At 35.5% G+C, this 27477-nt stretch overlaps 2 protein-coding genes and 1 long non-coding RNA gene across 16 annotated transcripts in view; 2 read left to right on the forward strand and 1 right to left on the reverse strand.

Annotated features, from left to right (window-relative positions):
- Window positions 1–7071: 7071 nt before the first annotated feature.
- Window positions 7072–9686, forward strand: LOC134199257 (uncharacterized). Its single transcript, XM_062669734.1, has 2 exons — window positions 7072–7744; window positions 8846–9686. Exons 1-2 carry the CDS (start codon window positions 7531–7533, stop codon window positions 8932–8934), a joined length of 303 nt encoding a protein of 100 aa, XP_062525718.1. The 5' UTR covers window positions 7072–7530; the 3' UTR covers window positions 8935–9686.
- Window positions 7746–17939, reverse strand: LOC134198667 (uncharacterized). 3 transcript variants are annotated; one of them, XM_038012295.2, is made up of 2 exons: window positions 17823–17939; window positions 7746–8800 (listed from the first exon to the last, which is right to left on the reverse strand). In XM_038012295.2, the coding sequence occupies exons 1-2, from the start codon at window positions 17828–17830 to the stop codon at window positions 7924–7926; spliced, it is 885 nt and encodes a 294-aa protein (XP_037868223.1). In that variant the 5' UTR covers window positions 17831–17939; the 3' UTR covers window positions 7746–7923. The 3 variants fall into 3 exon arrangements, 2 of the variants coding, with proteins under 2 accessions (XP_037868223.1, XP_037868218.1); XM_038012290.2 differs by lacking the exon at window positions 17823–17939 and adding an exon at window positions 9717–11821; XR_009973671.1 differs by lacking the exons at window positions 7746–8800; window positions 17823–17939 and adding exons at window positions 9099–9465; window positions 9717–11821.
- The window catches only part of LOC101737254 (uncharacterized), a 33339-nt gene continuing 17667 nt past the window's right edge, over window positions 11806–27477 (forward strand). For 2 of the 12 annotated variants that reach the window (XR_009973633.1, XR_009973635.1), the window contains exons 1-6: window positions 11806–19235; window positions 19722–19996; window positions 20768–24641; window positions 24879–25036; window positions 25793–25935; window positions 26273–26323. This is a non-coding gene — a long non-coding RNA (uncharacterized LOC101737254). Of the gene's footprint in view, window positions 19236–19721; window positions 19997–20767; window positions 24722–24878; window positions 25037–25792; window positions 25936–26272; window positions 26324–27477 lie in introns of those variants that run through there. The other 10 variants (XR_009973632.1, XR_009973636.1, XR_009973651.1 and 7 more) reach the window with 8 other exon arrangements.

The following is a 27477-nucleotide window of genomic DNA, read 5'->3' on the forward strand; positions in this document are numbered from 1 at the left end:
CAGCAGTGATAAAAGCTGTGAACGCGCGAATTCAAAGAAATCCTAAACGTAAGCAGAAACTGTTGGCCCTTCAGATGGGTTTAAGCAGAAACACCGTGAAAAGGGTATTAAATGAAGACTTAGGGCTTCGGGCATATCGAAGAAAAACAGGAAATCGTTTGAATGCTCGTCTAATGGACCTGAGACTGAAGAGATGCCGCGCTTTGTTGAAGCGGTACGCGGGAAAAAAATATCGGGAAATTCTTTTTTCGGATGAAAAAGTTTTTACCGTAGAAGAGAGCTACAACAAACAAAATGATAAGGTGTACGTACGCACACAGTAGTGAAGAAGCGAGCAACCGTATTCCGCGTGTCCAGCGAGGTCATTTTCCATCCTCGCTCATGGTATGGTTGGGAGTTTCTTATTGGGGCTTAACAGAGGTACATTTTTGTGAGAAAGGTGTAAAAACGAATGCAGTTGTGTATCAAAATACAGTCCTGATGAACCTTGTGGAACCTGTTTCTCATACCATGCTCAATAAAAGGCACTGGGTATTCCAACAAGATTCGGCGCCAGCTCATAGAGCGAAGAGCACACAAGACTGGCTGGCGGCGCGTGAAATCGACTTCATCCGGCACGAAGACTGGCCCTCCTCCAGTCCAGATTTGAATCCGTTAGATTACAAGATATGGCAACACTTGGAGGAAAAGGCGTGCTCAAAGCCTCATCCCAATTTGGAGTCAGTCAAGACATCCTTGATTAAGACAGCCGCCGATATTGACATGGACCTCGTTCGTGCTGCGATAGACGACTGGCCGCGCAGATTGAAGGCCTGTATTCAAAATCACGGAGGTCATTTTGAATAAACTTTAGTGTCATAAGAATCTATGTTTTGTTAAGTTCATTTTGGTATATGAATGGTTACATAATAAATAAACTTGTTTCAATTATTTTACATTAAACATGTGACAGAATTTATGACCTGACTAGGTATATATAATTTACTTATGACACTCTCTTTCGTACTTCTCCCTCGAGCAATACCACCATTTGTCTTCATTGCTTTCATCATTGACTGCTCAGTCACCTGCGTACCGCTTCAGTAGTTGTTTCGATTTTACCACCCTATTCTCTTTTAAATTATCAGTTAAGAAATGACCAGTACGTCTCTTATAGGCTGCAAGTCCTAAGTCATCTTTTAAAGTTTGTCATTAAGTTGTATCAACTTAAATAACTTTTATTTAGTGCTTATCTCAGTATTTCTGGTGTTGTTGTATTCGTACACTGGCCCCAAGAAACTGTGCATTGCCACAAATGCAAACCATGTTGGCTGGTACATCATCTGTACTTGAACCAGTGGTGTAAGAATCTTTGAGTTTTTTTAAGTGCTCTCTATAAGCGGCCATTAGGGAATTTCTCTTGTTTTTTAATACGTCAATAGAACATAGAAGAGAAAAAATTTTTTTAATTCTTTCCTAGCGGTCATTAACATCAGATTTTTTTTACTTTTTCTGCCGAAAGACGGGCACGTCCGTCAGAAATGAGTTCACCAGATTTTGAAAAAATCCTCTCACTCTGTATTGAGGTGGCTAGTACACAACAGTGCTGTTTAAATACTTTGCTAAAGTTGGGATATGCATTTCTAGGTAGCTTTTTGTCATTAGTCGACTCTAATGTGGAAACCTCTTGAACATAAATATCTTCCCAAATATCGATATACGTTTAAGTCTTATCTTTTGGTCTGAAGGATGACGTAGTCAGTGTTGGTGTTGGTATTGACAAAGTTAACGAAGATGACTCCTGCCTAGCACTTTCTTTGTTAATTTCAATAACCGTCAATTCAATTACCTTTTTTTTGATGCTTCGGCTGTCACTAAAAATGCCGTTTTGAAACGTGGGTCGAGAAAAGTAGCTACCCTGAAATTTGCGCCTATATTATTGAGTATTGTGGTTCAGCCGCGTAAAGTCCTATTGCTATCGGCTATAGCATCAAAATGTAATGTTTTATTGTGATATTTTTTCAACATATACATTAAGTAATAATCTGTTAAAAATTATAACAAGGCTGCCTGTCAGATATTTTTCTGCACTAATCTGGACAGTCACTTTTTCGAGTGGTTTTTAAACTGTACACAAATCTGTTGGCTGGAAGTAGGACAAAGACTAAGGTGGATCTTTATTTATACTTTTCAATTTACGCCCACTGGGACAACTTTTCACCACGCAAAATTTTCCAATTATTGATCCAAAGATGTAAGTAGTAGTTTTGAAGAAGAGAAATATAAAATCTATTTTAAAACGAATTACACTAGATAGTTCTTCGAAAACTACTGCAAACTATACCCTTTATGTGGAGTCAAAGGAAAAAGAAAAACTCGGAAATTTAAATGAAAATGTCAAAGGCATTACATGTGTTTCACGAATTAATGCATATAAAATTGGTGTGAATTTCCAAAAAGCTGCAGACGCTAATAGCTTTATCAAACTTGGCAACTTGCTCAGCAAGCACAAATTTCGCGCCTTTATACCTGCTCACTTAGTAGAGGTGGGTGTGATTAAATTTGGGCCTACAGACTTATCCAACGAAGACATCAATAAAAATATTAGTAGCGATCCTGAAATCATATCTGTTAAGAGGTTTATGAAAAGACATGCAGACAAGAAGTTAATCCCTATGAGCTCTGTCGCTATAACTTTTTCTACAACTCCATTACCCCGTTATTTGTATCTCAACTTGTTTCGCTGCTAAGTACAGGCATATATTTCACCTCTAATAAAGTGTTTCAAATTTAATCATCTAGAAATCTAAGACTAAGCACTCTATCTCACTCACAACCTCTTCAACAGTTGCTACCTCGCGCTCGCACCTACAGCGGGCTTTTAATGTGTCTGGCAAGATGTAATGCCGGCCACTCACATGCGCGCAAACATTCGTACAATGTATGAATATTTGCGCGCATGTGAAGGGCCGTCAAACATTCATTCGCAAACTTAGCGGCTGTGCAAATGGGTTCGGTACTCAATTTGCGAACCCGTTTGCGCTTCCTCCTACACTTGTTTGTACACGAATGTCTCACGAATTTCTCCTCCTTTTTAATTCGTCAATAGAACATTGAAGAGAAAAAGAGTTTTGAATTCTTTCCCAGACATCATTAACAACCATGCTGTTTTTATGGGATTTCTTTTGATGAAGATACGCTACACAGTAGACGTCACGATCTATGAAAATAGCGAAACATCCGTTGCCTTCGCAATCGTGGGCGCAACTGGTCCCACGAATGTGTGGGAGACTACTCGAAGGATCGCGGTTCGCGCACTTTGATGTCTGTTAAAATTTAAGGTACTATTTTATATACCTTTACTGCCTGTTACTTGCCCAAGTAACCACAATCGAAACTCTATAGTCGCGGGTCGTTCTTACCTGTGTTGGAGACATACACAGAAAACTTTCAGCTTTTATAAAATAACGAAGGTCTGGCTGTCGCGGGCACTTGGGCTATTATCTTTCTTGTTAAATGAAACATGAGTAGAATTGATATTGTTATTTACAATAGATTTTTTTCTTAGATTTTAAAGATGGAAAGTTTTTATCATTATTTGTTACTGAGGCAAATGTACTGTTTTGTTTGTGAATTTCTGAACGTTTTAACTCTATTTTTTTCTTTTTTATGGGGCAGTCGCGGAAGACGGCTAGATGTCCCCCACTACAGTTAATGCATACTAAAAAGTGAAAACTAAAATCTGTTCATACACAGAGAAACTTTCAGCTTTTATAAAATAACGAAAGTCTGGCTATCGCGGGCTCTTGCTCTATAATATTATAATGAACAAAGAACAAATTGCCAACAATGACATTATATTAAACTCTATTGTAAGATCAATAGTTACTTTAGCGAACTCATCTAATGATGATAATATAATAATTAATAAAATAAAGGGAGTTATTTTTAAAAAACCTAGTCAAAACAATGGCAAACTTTAGTTTTAACAATTTACAGAGTAACTTTAAATCCTTTCTAACAATTTTCATCAATTTAACATTTATTTATTTATTCATATTCAAATTTATATATTCAAAGTGTATGTAACAAAAAACCTATATTGATTAACTTTCTTTCTGAGTATGATATTGATATCTGTATGCTAAATGAAACATGGCTGAGAGAAAACAGTCCCTTCAATATACCTGAATACAAAATTGTTCTTCAAAATGGACCCAACAGTCATGGTGTGGCAATTTTATTAAAAGACACATTTAAATATCAGGTGATTTGTACACCTTGCCATAAATATTTACAAACAGCTGCAGTTGTTCTAAAAACCAAGAATGCAAATTTGTTCTTGTTGTGTGCATATAGGCTTTCTAGAGGTGGACGGGTTAAATACAAAACTTTAAAAACTATTATCAATAAGCTGCCAAAACCAGTATTCCTCGCCAGCGACTTGAATGCACATCATGTTGCATTTGGTTGTGCTTCATCAAATTCTAGAGGCAACTTTATGTGAATGGACAGTGCATAGCGATCCTATGGGGAGTTATCATTTCCCTACAATCAAACATATCTAGACTTCCATAGAAAAATATATAACAGGTAAGCCATCAGAGCACTTCATATATACAAAGACCAACTGGTTAACATACCATTCCTCAAGTGAAAAGTCATTTCTTAATTTAAAATTTCAATCTGACAATCCCCTAGAAACTTATAATGAATTTTGTAACATATTGTATAGAATAAATTCAGAAAATATACCTAAAATTATAAATAAGGTTCCTTATAAACGAAAAAGTCCAGCTCCCTGGTGGGACAATGACTGTCTCAAGTCTATTAACAATTCCAGATTAGCTCTAAAAAACTACAGAGTCCACCCCTCAATAGACAATTACATTCAATACAAAAGAATTGATGCAATTAAGAAAAAGCTACTAAATGAAAAAAAGAGTGGTTGGAAATTATTATGTGAGAATTTTAATAGATACGCTCCTGTTACTATTATTTGGAACTACATGCGGAAATTTAAAAGAATAGGATTAAAAAATAAACCTAGAATGATGAATGCATCACCTCTTATTTAGATAAACTAGCTCCAATATCTCCACCGGAGAAGTATATAGACATGACTGAGTTAAATGAAGTTTTTAATTCACCTGGACACATTGAACGCTGTTTTTTGTCAAACCCTTTTAGTATTAATGAGTTTAAAATAGCTTTAAAATCTAGAAAAGATAGTACTCCTGGTCTCGATGACATCCCTTATAAATTGATTTGTAACTTACACCCTAATGCCCATATGACTCTATTAAAGATATATAATTTATTAAGGTCCTCTCAAAAGATTCCAGATTCATGGAAAACACAGTGTGTTATTCCAGTACTAAAACCTGATAAACCTGAAAATGATTACAATTCTTATAGATCTATCATCCTGCATAGGCAAACTATTTGAATGCATGCTCAAATTGAGATTAGAATTTTATAGTGGAAAATATAAACTTTTAACTGAACAGCAATTTGGTTTCAATAGAGGTAAAAGTGCAGCAGAAAACTATGTATATGTCTCTGGTTACAGATATTAAAAATTCTTTTCACAGCCATTCATACACAGCTTGCACTTTCCTTGATATAAGTGGCGCATTTCAAAATGTCAATCCCTCTTTACTTATACAGATACTAGTGATATTGATGTCCCTGGCAAAGTCTGTAAATGGATATTTCAATTTTTAAATAAATGGTTAATGTATGTCAAATATAACAATATCCTACATGGACCTAGATATGTTTATAAAGGCATAATGCAAGGTACTATAATCTCTCCTTTATTATATGGCATTTATACTTCACAGATAAACAGATATTTAGTAGACCCCTTTGTTAAATGCCTGTTGTTTGCTGATGATATTTTTGTATATCCATACTAATATTATAAATGCGAAAGTAACTCTGTCTGTCTGTCTGTTCCTCTTTCACGCCTAAACGGCTGAACGGATTTTGATGAAATTTGGTATGGTGATAGATGATAACCTAGAAATGGTCATAGGCTATAAATAATCACGCCATCGTTCTTAGGGGGTAGGCAGTAGGCAGATAACTAAATTGAGTTAGTGATTTTTAGTCGTTTTTGTTGGGACTTTTGCTCTTTCACGTATAAAAGGCTGAACAGATCTTGATGAAATTTAGTAAGGTAATAGATGGTTACCTAAAAACGGATATAAGATCAAAATGATCACGTCATAGTACTTAGGGGGTAGGAAGTAGGCAGAAAACTGAATTGAGTTAGTGATTTTTTTATGGTTTTTGGTGGGAGTTTTGCTCTATCATGCCTAAACGGCTGAACGGATTTTGATGAAATTTAGTTAGGTGATAGATAGTAACCTAGAAAAGGATATGGGCTATTAATATTCATGCTATCGTACTTAAGGCGTAGGCAGTAGGCAGAAAACTAATTAAGTTAGTGATTTTTAATAGTTTGGTTTAAAAGTTTACCTCATTCACGCCTTAACGTCTGAACGGATTTTTATAAGACTTGGTTAATATAAAGATAGGATCCTAGGCACGGACACAGGCTACTTCTTACGGCGGGAAAATACCTCATTCCCGCGGAAATCTAGCGTGATCGTGTCAAGAAGCGAATGACGCCATAGCTACTGAAATGATTTTGATGTTTTTTTTTTTAAATGAGTGTTACTAAGACTTAAAGTTAGTATTTGATCACTTTTCTAACTTAGAGGGTCGGTAGGCGCCATAATTTAGGGAATTTATTATAAAATTTTGATGCATCTGTCTTTATTTAACAGTTTTACTTGGATCGAAACTTAGCGACATACCATCACACTACTTAACTTATAGGGTAGGAAGGTACCAAAATTCAGACTACTTTTTACTTCGGGAAAATATCTCATTCCCACAGGAACCTATACACAGCTACCTATCTACAACATTAAAACTCTGTCTAGAATCACATTACGCCATAGCTATTGATCTGATTTGTATACGATTTTTTATTCAACTGACTGTTAAATTACATACAGATAAAATCTAATTACCTACACCACAGAATTAATATAGTACTACATAACTAGCTACGCTTTAAACTTGAGGAGGTAATTAGATAGACATTTATACGAACTTTATGCTCAGTAATCAATCATAGTGATAAGTTAATACTCATTTTAGACAAAGAAACGGATAGGTAATCAGTTCATCACCGAAATTATAACACCTACACTTAGTTTGTTTACTATTCAACGAGGGAAAATAATTCAATATAAGACCTAGGCCGCACTACGGTGAAACCGCTGCGGTTATTAACCGTGTGAGTTTATGAAACACGAAAACGAATACAAGCGGCCGCACTTGCGGTTTTTTCCCGCGACTGATTTTAAAACCGCGAAATGTTACAAAATTGTTGCGGAAAAAAACCGCAACAAAATTTGTAATCCATAGAACTAAGTGGGCGCACACGCACTATGCGTTAACCGCGGGCGGTTTTTGGGCTAGTATTCGGCCGACCGCCGCAAAGAATAGTTGTGTTGTCGTCTCGTCACAATTATGTCGTCGACCGAGTCGGAGTCTGTTTCAAATGCAGAGTACGAAAGTTTATCCCAGAAAATCATCGTGGAAGTACAGAAAAGACCAGCTTTATACGATACTACTTTGCGTCAATACAGTGATAGAAATGTGAAAAATAAACTTTGGGAGGAAGTTTATCACAACGTAGTTAATAATTGGATGACACTGTCGGAGGCTGAGAAAAAAAAGAAGGGTAAGTTTTTAAAGAGTATTTTTTATTACAAAGAACTCAAACTAAAAAAGTCGAACCCTTATAACGAAAGCTACTTTAGTTTTGTTACCTATTTTTAAGGAGATGTTGTTTTGAGTTAACAGTGAAAATTCTGTTTTTGGCATTAATTAGTTACTATACTTCTGAGGGTGAGATATCTTTTAAATATTTTCATATTGCCAACTCAACGCGCCCGCAGTAGATGTAAAGTAATCAGCAAACAAATTTCTTACATCTATAACGTTATTGCTAGAACGCGTACGAATTGAAGCAATCTCTGAAACTTGAAACGATTCATTAAGCTGTTTACCGTCATGTTGTCTTACAAAGTTGTGCAATATGCAACAAGCTTTAATAATATGGTCGCAAAAATCTAATTTCACATCTAATGGTCTATGTAAAATACGCCATTTATTTGCCATGATCCCAAATGCACATTCGACAGTCCTTCTGGCATAAGATAATCTATAGTTATAAACTCTTTGTTTTATGGATAAATTTCTATTTGGATATGGCCTCATTAAGTGCTCCATAAGTGGAAAAGCTTCATCGCCTACGAAAACAAACGGTAAAGGTCCGACTTCCTCATAATCAGGTAATGTTGCAGATTCTGGTAAATGCATTTGGTTGTTCAAAAACCTTTTGCCAAAATTTGAGTTTTTAAAAACGCTAGAGTCGCTATTCGATCCATATGCCCCAAAATCTATAGCAGTAAAGCAATAGTCTGCATCAGCTATAGCTAATAATATTAAAGAATAATACTTTTTGTAATTGAAGGCTTCTGAACCAGTATTTTCTGGCCTTTCTATTCGTATATGTTTTCCATCTATGGAACCAAGACAATTAGGAAAATGTGTTCTTTCAAAATAAAAATTTGCTATATTTATCCAATCCTCTTCTGTTTTTCCAGGCATATATGTAGGTTGCAAACATATCCACAAACTCTTGCATGTGTGTTCAATTATTTCACTCAGAGTTGTTGTGCCGATCAAATATTCAAAATACAAGGACTTTATACTATTACCACTGGCAAGATACCTGAAAAAACAACATTATATTATTATATTTCTATTTTTGTTACAGGTAGTACAATACAAAAGAAATGGAAGAATATGCGCGACAGTTTTTCTAAAGAATTATACAGCGTGGTAAATCTGGTCAAGGTGCTATAAAAAAGAAAAAGTACGTTCATTTCGATTCTCTGTTGTTTTTGGTACCATCTTTACAAAAAAGGGAGACTAGCAGTAATATCGAATTTACTTCACAAGATAACCCGGATACGGACTTATCTGAAACCCTTCCACTAACGAATAGTAATCGAACCCCATCCTGTAAGAAGGCTTCCAAAAGCCGAAGTAGCTGTGAAGATTATGAACAAAAATTGTTAAATTTTTTGAATACAAAGGAGAATGCGTGTGAATATGACGAAGATATAAACTTTTCACAAATGATTGTACCAATGTTACGGAAACTTAATGACGATCAGAAACATTTTGCCAAAGTAGAAATTATGAATATTTTGCAAAAAGCCAAATCTTTCTATCCATTCGAAACACCAATTCGTAATCAAAGACCAAGATCACATTTGTCATTCACGCAAACGTCGTCTCCGCAATCATATTATACATATTCCCCATCTCCACCTCCAACCATGCCGATAATGCCACCAGTTTCAACACCAGTACGACAGCTTGTGTCAGGACCTGCAAAACAAACCATCTATTTGCCACTTAATACTCCTGTTCCACCAACATTACAAACAACCGTGCATTCTCTTCAAGAACTCGAGCAACAAGAACAACAATTACAATATGCACAAAATGAACAAGAAGAGCCTACAGCAGCCAATTATCTGTCGCAATTTCAAGAACAATAATTTTTTTAATTTTTTTTATCAATAAAAATACCTATAAAGTACAATATATATGCATGTGTGTGTAATTTTATTTCTTACCTCAAAGTCACAGACAGACGCTCCTCTGGTGAAATACATTTGCGAAATTTTGTATCCATGAAGGTGATGTATGGACGCACGTTGTGCAAAATTTTATCGAAGCTGGCTACTGACATTCGAAAGTAATTGAAAAATTTCTCTGGATGTTCTCTTAAAATTTTATACTTTTTCTGAAAGAAACCTTTCTCAAATCTACGGCTAGTGAGTGGATGTATCCAATATTTGCGAAATTTTCGTTGACGTCTTTTTTTTCTTATACATACTGCTCTTTTGAAATCCATCTTCAAACTGTGAAAATTACGGGCGGTTTCGCGGTTTATAATCGTAGTGTGTACGTCTCAAGCGGTTTCGCGGTTATAGCGGTTAACCGCTCCCGGGAAAAAACCGTAGTGCGGCCTAGGCCTAACGCAAACCTTCAAATCATACGTCGTCGTAGTGAATACAAGACGCTGCGCCGAGCGAAGAGGCGGTGCGGCGCGAGGGGAGGGCCGTGCCCAACTGTGCCTACCCAAGCGGGCAGACGCACGAGGGCAGACGTCGTCGTCGCACGTATGCGAATATTGAAATATTGCGTTACGAAACTCTATTCGTTGCGTATTTTTGGTTAGCTAAAAACGTTCTTTTTAAATTCCGAGTTGAAATAGGTACTACGGTCTACGCGTAGGGTCTGTAAGCTTTAATTTAGTCCTTTGTTTTAGATATCTAAATAAATATTTGGTAGGTTATTATTTTTGAGTCCAAGTTGACGTCATTTTCGTATTTTTATTAAGTACTTAGTTACATTTTTATTATTAGGTAGTTAAGGTAGCTGTTAGATGTAGGTATTTTCTTAACCAATCATTCATATCTCTAGGTTTACTCAGATACGTATTATTCTTTATTTTTGCAGTCGCTTTCATTTGTTAATTCTCAATTTTATTCATGTGTAGGTTAATTGTTTTTTAGCTCACATCAGGATGTTTATAGTTCGTAGTAAATTAGTTTAGTAATAGATTTTGTCATTATATTATAGTACTTTTATGTTAGTTTTGATAGATAAGTAGGTAGTACCAGTAGTGAAGAAAATTGTGTATTGTGGTGTGGTACATAAATTCAATATTTTTGAATTTATTTAGTTAATTTAGGTTTTAGGTATAAAAGGTTTGTCAGGTGCATAGTTGTTTAGGTTCAATACGTTATTAATTGATTTAGATATTTAGGTTATAAGTAAAAAGGTTTGCTTTATCGAAGTTTTTATAAAAAATTGTCTTACGTTGTAGTTTTTAAAACTACCGATTTTAAAAATCTTTAATTATTGTTTTATTGTTTTCGATATGCCACGCAAACGTAAATCCAATCTAAGCCGTAGTTCTAGCAGAGCTCGAACTGCAAAAGTTGCTAGAAGCCAAGAATCTGAAGAGCAGACTCAGACGCGTCAGATGTTAGATTCTCAGCGTCATGCGACTCAAAGAGCTTCTGAGACCTATACGCAGACTCAAGCCCGTAGGACCTTAGATGCTGAGCGCCACGCATCTCAAAGGGCCTCTGAGACGTTTACACAGACTCAAGCCCGTCAGGCCCTAGATGCTGAACGCCACGCATCTCAAAGAGCCTCTGAGACGTTTACGCAGACTGAGACCCGTCAGGCCCTGGATGCCTAACGCCACGCATCTCAAAGGGCCTCTGAGACCTATACGCAGACTCAAGCCCGACAAACCTTAGATGCTGAGCGCCACGCATTTCAAAGGGCCTCTGAGACGTTTACGCAGACTCAGGCCCGTCAGACCCTGGATGCTGAACGCCACGCATCTCAGAGCTGCTGAGACAGTGGAACAGACTCAGACACGTCGAGTTTTAGATGCCGAACGTCACGCGCAATTGATTGCGGCAGAGACTGACGAAGATTCACAAAGACGACGTCTTTTAAATGCTGAACGGCAGGCAGAAAGAAGACGTACGTTTTCAATGAGTACGTGGGAGGCATTTAATGGTGCCGCTTTTGAGTATGACCCTTTGATCGACTATGTTAATCACCGATTGGTTATCATTGGGAGAATGGATAAAAAATGCAGATATTGTGGAGCACTGAAATGGAAAGAAGAAACTCCAGGTATGTGCTGTTCTGGTGGAAAGGTTAAAATTCCATTACTTGGCGAGCCAGAGGAACCTCTTAAATCTTTACTTTTATACGACAGTAACGAATCGCGCCGGTTTTTAAGCAGGATTAGAAAGTATAATTCTTGCTTTCAGATGACGTCATTTGGTGTAGATAAGGAGGTCGTAATGCCTGGATTTTCACCTACTTTTACCATCCAAGGACAGGTGTATCACAGGATTGGTTCCTTACTTCCCGCAAATAATGAACAACCAAAGCTTTTGCAACTTTATTTCATGGGCGATGAAAAAAACGAAGCTGATCGCAGGTGTCAAAATATACAAGGAATCGAAAGGGATACTGTTTTAAAAATCCAGAGAATGTTGCATGAACATAATCGCCTTATCAATACTTTCAAAACAGCACTAGAAAGAATGCCGGGAGAGGATTATAGGTTGGTGATGCACCCCGATCGCACACCAAGTGGGGAACATGAAAGGCGGTATAATGCACCGTTAATAAATGAAGTCGCAGCCTTGGTTACAGGCGAACAGTTTGCTTTCCGTGATATAGTTTTACAGGCCCGAGATGACACATTAACCAGGGTGCCTGATACTCATAAATTTTATGATGCGTTGCAATATCCGATCATATTTAGTAAGGGACAAGAGGGGTACCACTTTCAAGTTCCTCAAATTAATCCTGTAACAGGTCTTCCCTTGCATAACAAAAAGGTTTCATGCATGGATTTTTATGCCTACAACATGATGATACGAGAAAACAACTTTAACATTGTACAAAGATGCAAGCAACTGGCCAATCAGTCTTACGTTGACATGTACGTTAAAGTTGAAAGCGAGAGGTTACGGTACATATCATTAAATCAAACTAAACTAAGAGCAGAGAATTACATCCATCTTCAAGACGCTGTGGCAAATGACGCTAATTTAAATCCAAATAACTTAGGTCGTATGGTCATTTTACCATCTTCATTTGTAAATAGCCCGCGGTACTTACACGAATATACTCAGGACGCGTTTGTTTATGTGCGTACACATGGTCGCCCTGACTTATTCGTCACCTTTACTTGCAACCCAGCCTGGCCCGAAATAGTCAATCAGTTGATGCCGGGGCAAAGCGCAATAGATAGACATGATGTAGTCGCAAGAGTTTTGAGACTAAAAGTTAAAAAACTAATGGATGTGATTAATAAAGGCCGAGTGTTCAGAGAAGCGCGCTGCTTTATGTACTCTGTCGAATGGCAGAAACGTGGACTGCCACATGTCCATATATTATTGTGGTTAAAAGATAAGTTACGACCCGATCAAATAGATAACATAATCAGCGCTGAAATACCGGATCCTAACATTGACAAGACTCTCCATGACATTATTGTAAAAAATATGATTCACGGTCCATGCGGACCCGAAAATCCACAGTGCCACTGCATGAAAGACGGAAAATGCACAAAAAAATTTCCTCGCAAGTTAGTGAAAGAGACCGTTCACAACGACCACGGATACCCGCAGTATCGTAGAAGAGCGCCAGCAGACGGAGGTCGAACAGCAACCGTGAAGCTCCGAAATGGTAGCTACGTTACAGTTGATAATAGTTGGGTAGTCCCCTATTCACCAATTTTATCAAAAATGTTTAACGCCCACATAAATGTTGAGGCATGCAGTTCAGTACGCGCCATCAAATATATTTGCAAATATATAAACAAGGGTAGTGATCAAGCTATTTTCAATTTTAGAAATACTGATCTTGCGAATCCCGTAGATGAGGTACAAACTTATCAGTCTGGTCGGTATGTCAGCAGCAACGAAGCCGTGTGGCGTCTGTTAGCATTTCCGTTGCACGAAAGGCATCCCACCGTGACACATCTCAGCGTGCATTTAGAAAATGGTGAACGCGTTTATTTTAATGAACACAATTTCCACGAACGAATAACTACTCCGCCAAAAACCACACTCACTGCTTTTTTTGATCTTTGTATCAGAGATGAGTTTGCAAAAACTCTTCTTTATGTCGAGGTGCCGAGGTATTATACTTGGGATGCAAGTAGGAAAACTTGGAAACGCCGCATTCAAGGTACTTCAGTTCACGATTGGCCTGGCGTCAAATCTGGAGATGCTTTAGGACGAGTTTATACAGTTCATGTTAGTAACATGGAATGTTTTTGTCTACGCATGCTTTTACACCATGTGCGCGGACCTACCTCTTTCAATGATCTAAAAAAATACAACACACAAGATTATCCTACATTTCGAGAGGCATGTGAGGCAAGAGGATTACTGGAGAATGACAACCATTGGGATGTGACACTGGAAGAAGCTGCTCAATGTAGATCAGCAGGCAAGATGAGAGAGCTATTTGCTGTATTAGTAGCGACATGTGGTCTTTCAAATTCTCAACAATTGTGGGATAAATACAAAAATGATATGACCGACGATATATTGCACAGATTACAAGAGCAAAATCCCAATGTCACGTACAGTGATTTAATTTACAATGAGGGTCTGACAAAAATTGAAAACCAGGTTAAAACAATTTCTAGAAAGGATTTATCAGATTATGGAATGATCAGACCACAGAGAACCGAGGAAATCAGTAGCGATTTAATACGGGAACTAGATTACGATACTGCTTCCTTACAACAACAATTGACAGAGTCTGTTCCACGTTTGATCCCAGAACAAAGGTTAGTATTTGACAATGTTTTCAAAAAAATCGAAGATGGCGAAGGTGGTTTGTTATTTTTGGATGCTCCCGGAGGCACGGGAAAAACCTTTCTTTTAAACTTGCTTTTAGCGCAAATCCGAAAAGATAAAGGAATTGCTGTAGCAGTTGCCTCTTCCGGAATAGCCGCCACTCTGCTCAATGGTGGTCGAACGGCACATTCGGTGCTTAAACTGTCATTAAACTTAGCCCATGAAGAAATGCCAGTCTGTAATATAAGTAAAAACAGCGAGCGTGGACGTATGTTGCAGCAATGTAAATTATTAGTTTGGGATGAGTGTACTATGTCCCATAAAAGAGCAATTGAAGCTCTAGATCGGACTTTGAAAGACATCAAGAGTAATCCAAATATCATGGGGGGGGATGGTGGTACTTTTAGCGGGCGATTTTAGACAGACTTTGCCGGTTATCACTAAAGGCACCCGTGCAGATGAAATAAATGCGTGTTTAAAAGCGTCAACGTTATGGGTGCACGTAAAAACGTTTAGTCTGTCTACAAATATGAGAGTGCAACTACACAATGATGTACAATCTGGACAATATGCTGCTGCTCTTCTTAAAATTGGAGAAGATCGTATGGCAAAGGATGGTAATGGCATGATTACATTGGATCGTGAATTCTGTAATGTTGTGCATAATCCAGATGATCTATTTAACTTCGTCTATAGCGAACTGCTAACTAACATGAGGAATAGGACTGGTTATGTGAAAGAGCAATTTTAGCGCCGACGAATGAAATGGTGGGACAGATAAACGAGCAAATTATGTCACGCGTGGAAGGTGATATTGTTGAGTTTCTCTCTGTAGACACTGTAATGGATACTGAACAAGTAACATCATACCCTGTAGAATTTCTTAATTCTTTAGAACTGTCGGGAGTACCTTCACACAAACTGAGGCTGAAAGTAGGCGTTCCTGTCCTTTTAATGCGGAATTTAGATGCACCAAGACTGTGTAATGGCACACGGTTGCAAGTGACACACCTCGGTCGCAATATTGTAAAAGCAATCATTATGACTGGAATGGCAAAAGGAGAGAACGTTTTAATCCCCCGTATACCCATAATTCCGACAGATTTGCCATTCCAGTTTAAGAGATTACAGTTTCCGCTGAAAATCGCATTCGCTATGACGATAAATAAAGCTCAGGGGCAAACATTAAAAGTAGCCGGCATTAATTTAGAAAAGAGTTGTTTTTCTCACGGACAATTATACGTGGCTTGCTCACGTGTTTCAAGTCCACAGAATCTCCATGTGTTGGCCAGAGAGGGAAAAACAAAGAACATAGTTTACAAAAATGTACTACAGTAATAAGGCCTCTTATTTTTAGCTTCCTACATTATTATACTACTTACATTAAGTTAGTACTTCCTACGCAGACGATGTTACGGATGTCACACTGTCTAACATCGGGGGTTGGCAGGTAGGTAGTTAGTAGTATTTTAAACCGATTTACATTATTTACTTTTTATATTTACTAAGGAAACATTCGGAGCTATCCATTATGTAGCTTAGGTTGCTTTTGAACAAATTTTGATGTGAAGTTGAGGACTGGAACACGATAGTGGGACATTGTTGCAGGGAGACTTATAGCCGGGAGAAAACAAAAAAACTTATGCGGACGAAGTCGCGGGTAAAAGCTAGTAGTGTAAATAAAGAAGTTAATAGGGCCATTAGAAATTTGAATAATGGATTGTCTCAAATTCAATGTTTTTACAATAGCTTAAATTTAAATATAAGTGTAAATAAAAATGGGGCAATGTTATACAGTAAAAAGGTTGTCAACCTAAATGAGATATCACTTATACTATACAACAATAGTCCATTGTCTTTGTTGTTACATAAAAAAATCTTGGGTGTTTGGTTAGATACAAGACTGACATTTGAAACACACATTAATAACACTATTGGAAATGCCTGCAAAGGACTAAACATTCTGCGATCTCTGGCTGGAGTTCATTGGGGTTCTGACCCTAAGGTTTTGTCTCTGTTATATAAAAGCATTGTCAGGAATAATTTTGATTATAGTTCATTAGCTTACATGAATGCAAATCTTAGATATCTACGCAAACTTGATGTAATCTAAAACAAAGCACTAAGAATTATTACAGGAGCAATGTGCTCAACGCCAATTAATGCCATGGAATCTGAAGCATGCATTATGCCATTAAAATTTAGGCATCTTCAGATCGCACAGAGATTTTGTCTGAAGCTATTGGCCACTGACCATGTTTTTGTTATTGACAGGATAATACCTAAAGATTTGCCTATTAATTTTATGGGCATTTATAATATCAATATGAGCAGTTTTATGTCTGATCATTTACCAGAGACAATACCGTCTTTACCATAAGGGCACACAGGGCCCATGCTCAGGGCCCCCATTCTCAGGGGGCCCCGAAAGACCGACAATTTCTCTCACACGTTTATTCTCAAAACATTTTTGTCGGGCACATTACACCTTTTTCACAAATCAGTAATCAGAAGGTATTTACAAGGCATATACTATGCCTATAATAGAAGATTTTACTCAACAGAAATCCCAAAAGAAACCGTTATTGAAATCGTAACCAAAAAAACCAGCAGCATTCTAATATAATTAATGACATATTATATTCTATTTGATTACCTATAATAAATGGTCTTAATCAGTAAAAAAATGTTATTATAATTCGCTTTTTTTACTTTCCAAAAGGGCCTCAAATTCTCATGTGCCCAAGGGCCCCATCCTAGTTTAAGACGTCCCTGACCAGAGATGCTCCAAATTTCTCTTAGCATTAAAAATACATTAAAAAATATATACTCATCTAACCTTTTGCCTATATATGAAATCAACAATTATACCACTGTAAATATGGCTGTAGAAACAGATTGCCAAAAAATTGGGATTAAAGTGTATTTTTGGAGTATATTAACAATTTACCTGACATAAATATTTATAAATTATATACAGATGGATCAAAATTTCGAAGTAGAGTAGCTTCAGCATATTATGATCCACAACGGAAGATGATTCAAGATCCACGACAAGATAGATCTAGCTAGATGATGCTTCAAGCTAAACAGTCACTGCAGTATTTTTACTGCTGAATGCTACGCTATCTATACAGCACTTAGCAATAATGCAAAATGCAAATAATTCTGCCTTTTTAATTTTAACTAATAGCAAAAGTTCATTGTTAGCACTAGAAAGTCATCCTTTTAGATTTAATATGAACTATATTATTTATAGAATAAAAGAAATATTGGCAAAATTAAATGAAAGAGGAAAGAATGTCCAATTTAAATGGGTACCTGCTCATTGTGGTATTTTTGGCAATGAAGCTGTAGACTGTACAGTACGAGGTACATGTGATGAAGACCACACTAATGTAACAAAAGTAGCGTTTACTGACTTTCAGCAGAAAATATCGGAAAGCGCTATAACCCTGTGGTATGAACACTGGAAGTCTATAAGTCAAGAAAAAGGGAAATGGTATACAAAGATACAGAATACCCCGTCACATGTACCTTGGTATAACATATTTAAAGAAGCTAATTCCAGACAATTCATTACCACCATTATTTAGGACTAAGATTCGGTCATTTTTAATTTTTTAAGGGATTTTATGACCTGGTAACTAAGACCTTTAGGTCAAGTCTTATTTTAATTTTAATGATACGTAACTTTTATAAATGAAAATGATATTATGAAATGAAATGAAGTTGATTATTATGAAACATGGCATGAAGTGAAATTAAATGACATGAGATGAGATGATATGGGATGAAATATAATCGCAGTAAAATTGTGGTCATTTACTGAGATTAGATTCGGTCATTGCCCATTGCAGACATAGATTATACACATAATATGATTGCAGAATTCCTGCTCATTTTTTTTTTTCCTTTTTGGAGCCAATACCAGGTGTTATTTGCCACTTTCAAAATAAAGGTTAAGAAGCAAAAAGCAAATCAGAAAATATAAGTTAGATAAGGTTTAGGCAGGAAAATTGGATTAGGATTAATATAATTAGGAAGAATAAATAATATATATAATTATAATTTCAGGTTAAAACTGTTGAGGAATAAGATAATAATTTTATAAATAACTGGGTCTACTATAAGTAATAAATAAGGTACAGATATAGGGAAAGGAATACTAGGTGATGATAAAGAACTATAAAGAAGTGAATGATCAAAAAGGGGACATGAAAGATTAATGTGATTTAAGTCGCCAATGTCCGCACCACATTCACACTTATTGCTATCCAGCACTCCGATTGTCGCTAGATGTGCCGGACTACATGTGTGGCCTAATCTCATCCGTGTCAAACTGGAAGTCTCGTGGCGTCTAAAATTATATTTGTAGAACCATGCTTTGGAAGGAATGGTTGGTTGTACCCTTCGGTAATATTTCGCTTTATCGCCATTATACCACTGTGCACTCCAAGCATTATTCAAATATGTTTTAGGGAGGCTAACTAAATCATGACTATAATTTTTGAAACAATAGATATCACCACAATTACTTAATAGCCTCGTTTGCAATTCCATCAACTATTTCCTTTAATTCCGCAATGGCTAGGTATCCATACAAATGATATTGTAAAATTTTGATCCATACATCTCATTAACAGGTTTCTGCAGTCTAAGAGAATTGGGTAGATCGATTTAAATCTCTTTAAAGGAAATTTTGCAAGAGCCTGTAAAGCACTCTTTGAATCGGTTAGTATTAAGGTTTTCTTTAATTTAAATATCAAAATGTATTCTATGGCCTTGTATATTCCAAAACATTCACCAGTGAACACTGATGTTTCAGATGGTAATTTTATCTCTTCAACTATTTTTGATTGCGAATGATAGGACTCCTACACCAACACAACCTTGAGGGTGTTTAGAAGCGTCTGTATATATATGGTTATAGTCATTCCAATCTTGGTCTATTACAAAATTAAAGTTAATATTTGGTTGGGGTTGGTACTTAGAAACACCCATGTCAAGATGAATATCCGGCTTTAAAATCAATGCCTTATAGATTACACAAAATAGAGGGAAAATATGAGAGTGATGAGTTGGAGTTTGAATAGACAAATATTTTCTGTAGCTAATTATTAAACATGGTAACTGTTTATGTTTCCAAAATGAAGATGATTCTATGAGCTTATTTAAAGTTTTAAGTTTGGTAATAATGTGATTATTTTGGATTTGTAGGGATTTGAAAACGAATTTATCAGATAAATGTTGACGTCTCAAATGAAAAGGAGGATCAACACATTCTACCTGTAATGCTGTAACAGGACTAGATTTCATTGCTCCAGTGATAATTCTGAGTGCTTTAGACTGTATAGAGTCTAGTTTTTTGAAAGCATTCACATCCCCTGGTTGAAGTAAAAAAGTACCATAATCTAAAACTGATCTTACTATGGCATTATATAAAAGTTTTAAATTGAATGGGTGGGCACCCCACCAAACACCGGCAAGAGAACGTAAGATATTCATATTACTCAAACACTTGTTTGTAATGTAATTACAATGTTGAATTCCATTCAATTTTGAATCTAAAATTAAACCTAAAAATTTAACATGACTATTTACAGAAATTAATTCATTCTCATATAATATATTAATTGGAGGAAGAGAACGTTTTCTAGATAATACAACAATAGAACTTTTGGAGGCAGAAAGGGAAAGTCCATTAGTATCTAACCAAGATTTAAGAGTTAGAAATGAATTCCTAAGGGATAAGCAAGCCTTATGTACGTCTTTATTGTAAGTGTACATAAGGAGGTCATCAGTATATTGAAGAATTCTTACTTGATTTCCAAGGGTCTCTTCCAAATCACAAGTGTATATATTGTATAAAATTGGACTTAACACAGATCCTTGAGGGAGACCTCTCCATAAAGTTCTAGATTGGTGTGAATCTGAGGAGGTAGAGTTTAAAATGATAGTTCGATTTGACATTATAGTAATAATCAAGTTAGCTAGTCTAACAGGAACCCTTATTTTCTGTAATTTGTAGAGGAGTGTAGGAATATGTACATTATCATATGCAGCGGAAATATCCAGAAATCCAGCTACAATAGATTCAGAGTTTGAGAAAGCTACCAAAATATCCGCTATAAAGAGAGCAAGATTGTCCATTGTGTTTTTACCCCTTCTAAATCCGTTTTGACTGTCACTGAGTAAACTGTTACTTTCCACAAACCATTCTAGTCTAATTTTAATTAAATGTTCTAAAATTTACAACATTACAGATGAGAGAGCTATGGGTCTGTACGACAATACATCTGATGAAGATTTACCAGGTTTGAGAATGGGTAAAATAATTTGTTTTTTCCATGACATGATGATGATAACACATGTAATGAACATAGAATTTATAAGGTTTAGGTAATATGTGAGACTAGAATCATTCAAATGGGCAAAGAAAGAATAAGAAATCTTATCATCACCTGGAGCAGAGTCCTTAAGATTCGAGATTACCCCCTTCAGTTCATTAAATGAAAAGGGTAAATCAAAATCTGAAACTGGATCTGAGCATGAGAAAGGAAGGACAGACGGGATAAGAACTAAACATTCTTCTGGAACATAAGGGGGAGCTAATTTATCAAGAAACTTGTCAGCCAGATCATAAGGCAAGTCTTTGACTGTATTTTCTTTATATGCAGATCTAAATCTTCTTATTTGGTTCCATACTTCAGAAGGTGAGATATTAGGACAAATCGAAGCACAATTTTTTTTAAAACCTTCTCGTTTCTTTTTTAATAAAAGATTCCGAGTACTATTGATGCTTTCTGTTAGAATATCAAAATTTTCTGTAATAGTTTCTTCTAAATATAATAACTCGGCTGCTTTTCTCTCCTTCACAGCCTAAGTGCACTCCCTGTCCCACCAAGGAGGAGAAGGAATAAAAATACCAGAAGGGCTTTTAGAAGGGAAAACTTCATCAGCTGTTTCTATAAAAGCAGAAGCTAAAATTTTTGCTTGTGCATCGGAATCTAAGTTATTAATATTTTCACAGTTGGCAAGTTTAATATCCAAACGCGATTGAAACGTTTTCCAATCCTCATCTGTTACTTGAGATAGATTGTACTTTATTGTAGACTTATGTTTAGAATGATCCTTAATTACTATGTTATTGTGTGAAAATGAAATAATAATAGGATAGTGGTCACTTCCATAACTTAATTTTAATGTTTCCGAGGTCAAAGACGGCACCAGAGATGGGGAGGAAATAGATATATCAGGAGCACTAACAATTTGATCAGGACCAGTTCTACGGGTTGGACTTCCAGAATTTAAAATACACAAATTCTGTTCATTAACAAAATCAAGAATTATATCTCCAAATTCATTAGATATTGAGCTTCCCCATGTCTGATGGTGAGCATTAAAATCACCCATTATTATGATTGGTCTAGGAAGATTTAAAATAATAGTTATAAACTCTTTGTAAATCTCTACAGAAGGGTGGGGAATATATACACTAACTATACATATATTATTTACAATGACCGCAATAATGGATAAACCAAAACTATGATCAGGTATATCTACAAGTTTAAAACTAAGAACACTATTTACAAGAAGAGCAACACCACTGTACCCGTCAATACGATCTTCACGGATACAGGTATATCCTTTGATTTTGAAAGGATATATACTTTTCAACCATGTTTCCTGTAAAGAAACTATGATTGGAGAGTGTTTATTTATTAAGTGAATGAGATCAGACTGTTTACTTAGAATACTTCGACAGTTCCACTGAATTATCTTTTTCAGCCACAGGAGATTCAGAATTTTCATTAAATTTTAAAGCACAGCCATTAGAAGGAGATGGAGCATCGTAATCTTTTGTAAGATTTCTATGGGCCCTTTGATCAAAACCTTTATCACCTTTAAAGGGAGATCGAGGTTTCATAAAAACTGTTTTTTTATATGACAATGGACTTTTACTGGCAATTACTGGGCTGGGGGCAATAGATTCATGAAACGTTGAATGATTCTTACGATCCGATGGAATTGAAGAAGGAACATCAGCATACGATTTATACACTGGAGGATGAAGTTTACATGCTTCCAAGTATGACACACAACTGTTCGCCATTGTCTGCTTTATGGCCCTTTGTCTTTCAAATTCTGGACATTTCTTATTTATAGCAAAGTGTAAGCCGTTACAAAGACAACAGGAAACATGTTCCTCCTCTACATTACAAGAATCTCCTGTATGATCTTGACCACATTTAAAACAACGCGGTTTCGATCTACACTGAGCTCTAACATGACCGAATCTACAGCAATTAAAACATTGAACTGTAGGATAAATGTACAAATCAACTGGTAATGATGTAAAACACATTTATACTCTTTTAGGTAAAACCTGTCCATCAAATGTTATTACCACGGATTCCGTGTCAATAAAAGTTTTATTATCATTTACAGTGCTTTTCTTCTTAATCTCCTAATTTTTAGTATTTTTCCGCAACCTAACGGAACACTGATGTTATTAATTATTTCTTCTTCAGACCATTCTGTAGGAATATTTCTAACGATACCCATGCGAGTAACTTGAAAGGTAGGAATGAATGCTTTATATTTATTCTTCTCTAAAATATCTAAATCTATGTTAGCCGAATTAAAATTTTCAAATGCTAGTGATAGCCTGTTTCTACCAATTCTCTTAAGACTGCCATTAACAATATTTTTAATAGAATATTTTTTCAAAAACTTGCCAAAAGAAATTGGGTGCAAAATGGTATTGTCATTATATGCCTGTATTTGTTTTTGAATATGAATGACGTAAGGAGCAGCATCCGAGTCACAATATTTATGTCTTCCTATAAATCTAGCAGTGGCATCATTACTTTCCATTTGAGTCGGATGATTAGGAAATATATTAGTAGACACTGGATCATGAACAGAGCTATTAATCTTTAAGGCTTTAATAGGACCACTTTCCTCACATTGGCACTGGCAGATGGTGTTGCCTTTCGAGTCACATTTGCTCCTTTTCCTATTGCAGTGTCTACAAATTCTGCGAGATGCACGTTTGCGATTTACAGATGTTTGATGTCCGGAGTAATCGGTATCTACAGTAGAATCGTCATGTTCGACAACAACATTATGCGCCACTGCGGGCACTGACGACACATTCGTCATTTGCTTGTAAAATATTAAAACTATTAGAAGCAAGAGTCCCCCCGGGATCTCCCGGGGGGTCCATTTTACGAAACAAGGTCAAAAAGACTTACCCGACGACGAAATTAAATACACTAAATAAAGAAAACTTAAATATATATAAAAATATGTACAAACTTATCCTAATCCAACTATACGATAACTAAAAAAAAATTTAAATAAAAAACATGACTGCCAAATTTTATGCTTCCCGCGCTTTTTTTCAATCTCCTGCTCATTTGTTTTTAAAGTTTAAACGTTTAGCAACGGACAAAAACTGTCAATTTCGTGTCAATGAGGTCGCTGATCTGAAACCATAGACCTATATAGTAGAAACTTAATGATATTAAATGTCATAAATTTATGTAATATAAATAGATTAATTTTAGCGTTTGAGCTGGACGATGCTTATAAGGGTGACTCGCCTTTACAAACAGGCGTAAGGATGGACTTAGAAGTAATTTTATCAAACCCATTGCATTTCAAACCAATTTATAGATATATTGTTAACACAATAGGAAATGTTTAAAAACAAACGAATAATGTTAAGCACCAATTGAAAATACTTCAATTTGATGCTGTTTTGTTTATAACCACTTGTAAATCTACTGCCTGCGTGAAAATTAATTTAAGATAGGCTATAAGGTCTTGTAACCATTGGGCTTAAAAAAAGTCATTTCCAAATCTCTTACCATAGATTATACACTTCTCTTACATGCGAATGGATTCAAAAAAAAATTAAGGTTTATAATTGAGCTTACTGAAAATACTTCTCTCTAATGAGATGAATAATATAGTTGGATTTAGCATCATATTTAGGATTATCCAAAGCTTTCATGACACCCACACTATCTGTGACTATGATCCATTTATCATAATTATGTAGCTGAATATAATCAAGTACAGCCAAAATCGCTGAAGATTCTGCTGTAAAAATGCTAGCAGCTCTAGGTAATTTATAGCACACCTCTTCTCAATTTTAAATCATAAATCGACATAGCAACTGCTTCATTATTTTTCGCACCATCAGTGTACGTATGATAACGTTAAACCTATGAATTCATTCATTATAAACATCTTGTTTAAACTTTAACGAGTTGTATATTATAGTAATCATGTAGCAAAATTTGCTAAAGAAGGAGCCACTATAACAGGCCAAAGTATTACTCTCATAAATGACACAATTAGTTTTCAGATCTATTGTTTCCAGAAGTTGGTGAGCAAGAAATGAGGAAGCATTATACTCTGAAGCATACTGTAACTTGGCGACTAGAGAATGATTAGTTAAAGAAGAAAGTTTCAGAAGGAATTTATGAGAAGAAATTTAAAACAGAGCAGTAAAGGAGGTAAGTTAGCTTCAATATGCATGGAAATAATGGGGGTTGATATCATAGTACCCATTATAACCTGCAAGCATCTGTATCTTATTCAATACATCTACTAAATTATTTTTATGATAGTAGCAAAAAAAAAACATTCAAAGTGATGTCTTACTATAATTTTATATAAAATTAATCATATTTTGGGATCAGAACCCCAATAGGTATCTGCTAAGGACTTGAAGATATTACATGCTTTTAAAGCTCTATCTGATAATAAATCAACATATTTTTTCCATTTGAAATTATTTTGGAACAGTACTCCTAAAAACTTTGTGAAAGATACTAATGGTATTAGATTGTGATTATAATATATATTTATAGACCTGGTTAAATTTGCATGAAAAACCATTGTTTCACTCTTTTCATGACTGACGTCCAAGTTAAGAGAGTCAAAATAAGATCACAGACTTAAAAGTGCTGTAAGATTATAATTAATTTCTTGGGAGCTAAAATTTAAAAAATATATAAAAAAATAGTAATAAATAAAATGAGCGAAAACCTGTACAACAGACGAGTCATCAGCAAATTCAAGATTGCTGACATCAGAACCAAGAACCAAATTCAACTGATGAATATAAAGTATAAACAACATTGAACTTAATATACCTCCCTGACTAACACTTTTATAAGATAGCCGAGGTCCAAACAGTTTATTATTATATTTTACAAACAGCTCTCTGCCATGTAGAATGTTGAAGGTCCAATTTATTAACTTTTCAGGTAAATGCATAGGATATAAGATTGAAGAGAGTATGTGTAAATTTACATTGTTAAAACGACCAACTATATCTAAATCAAGAAACAAATGACTTAGGCAGACTCCGGGGCAAAACGGCCACGATCGAAACCAAATTGATTAGTAGGTAAGATGTGATTGTGTTCAATAAAGAATTCCAATCTTTATTTGATTAATTGCTTAAAAATTTTTCCTACACAAGAGCTTGAGAGTAATTGGGTGATAAGAGTCAGCAAAATTAGGATCTTTTCCAGGTTTAAGGATTTGGAACTAAGCAGTCAGTTTTCCATTCTTTTGGTATTAAATTATATTCCTACAAGCTATTCTGAATACTCAAAAAAATCTGTAAATTAGCAAGATCTAAAAGTTTAAGTCATCAAGTCCACTAGTAGAATTTTTTCTTGATTTCAAGGCAGATTTAAGTTGTGCTATGGTGAAGTTATTAATCAAATATGTGTTAACAGATGTGAAATTCGAAGAACAAAAGTGAGGAAGATCATATTCTACAGCATCAGGTGTGTATTTATGCAGAAAGTCATGTAACCATGTACTATTGAGAAATTTTTTGTTATTGTAGTTATATGTCCTATTAAACTTTCTCATTTTTTCCCAAATATGTTTCATGGGGACTAAACAATTTAAAGAGGAAAACAGAATTCTTCCCAGGCTGAGCGACATTCATTTCTAATCGTAATCTTTTTTACAGCTTGAGCTTTTTTGAATGCAATGTAATTTTCTAACGGAGTTATTTTGAAAGACAAATAAGCCTGTTTCAATTTTCAACAACTTTAGAACATTTCTCATTCCACCAAGGCAGAGGTGAAATTTTTTTTCTTACCTTTACCTCGTTCAAACCTATTGCCTTGATTATTATTTACAATAGTTTTGTGGAATACAGAAAAATCGACTGCACAATATAAGACTAGGCAAAACCTATTACAACTCTATAGCAGCGGTCGGGGAACTATTTTAATTATTACCCCAAAATATTTTTGTGTAAGTAGATATAACCCCATGGCGAAGAAAAATAAACCAAATCTCTTCTTTTTAGCATCTTTCATATTATAGCTCCCATGATAATTTTGAAAAGAAAACAATAACAAAAAATGTAATTTAAACATCATTTATTCAATTTATCAATGTAATACCTAGTAATAATAACGGTAATAATAGTAATATAATATGTATTATAGAGTTGAGGAAAAAAATCGCACCCACAGAAAAATTAAGTAAATGATACTTTCTTGTTATTTTATAATTCATATTATGATATTTTTCTTGGATTATTAGACGAAATATAGCCATAAAAGCTTTTTTAATTTAAATAATTTTTTTTTGGGAGTCAAAAACACACTGAACTTGTCGGGGACGCGAGACCATGTGGAGAGCGCTTCGTGATTTGTCGGCGCCGCTCGGAGCCGTTTCGGCAAGCCAATCGCGGCACACGATGCCTACAATAAAATACCTGGGTGAATTACGAACTTTGTGCTTTCAAATAATGTGTTCTATCTCATTCTCTCATCGGCTGAATCCTATACATTTATGTTTGTGTCTCTATAGACTTATTTTTCGCATCGTTTCATTTCGTTTCATCGAGTTTGAAATCACAACGATTCTAAAGAAGTTTCACTTCAATTTATACTTTTTACTCACAAAAGTTTCATTTTTA

This window comes from Bombyx mori, chromosome 1, assembly GCF_030269925.1.
Source record: "Bombyx mori chromosome 1, ASM3026992v2".
NCBI classification, from domain to species: domain Eukaryota; kingdom Metazoa; phylum Arthropoda; class Insecta; order Lepidoptera; family Bombycidae; genus Bombyx; species Bombyx mori.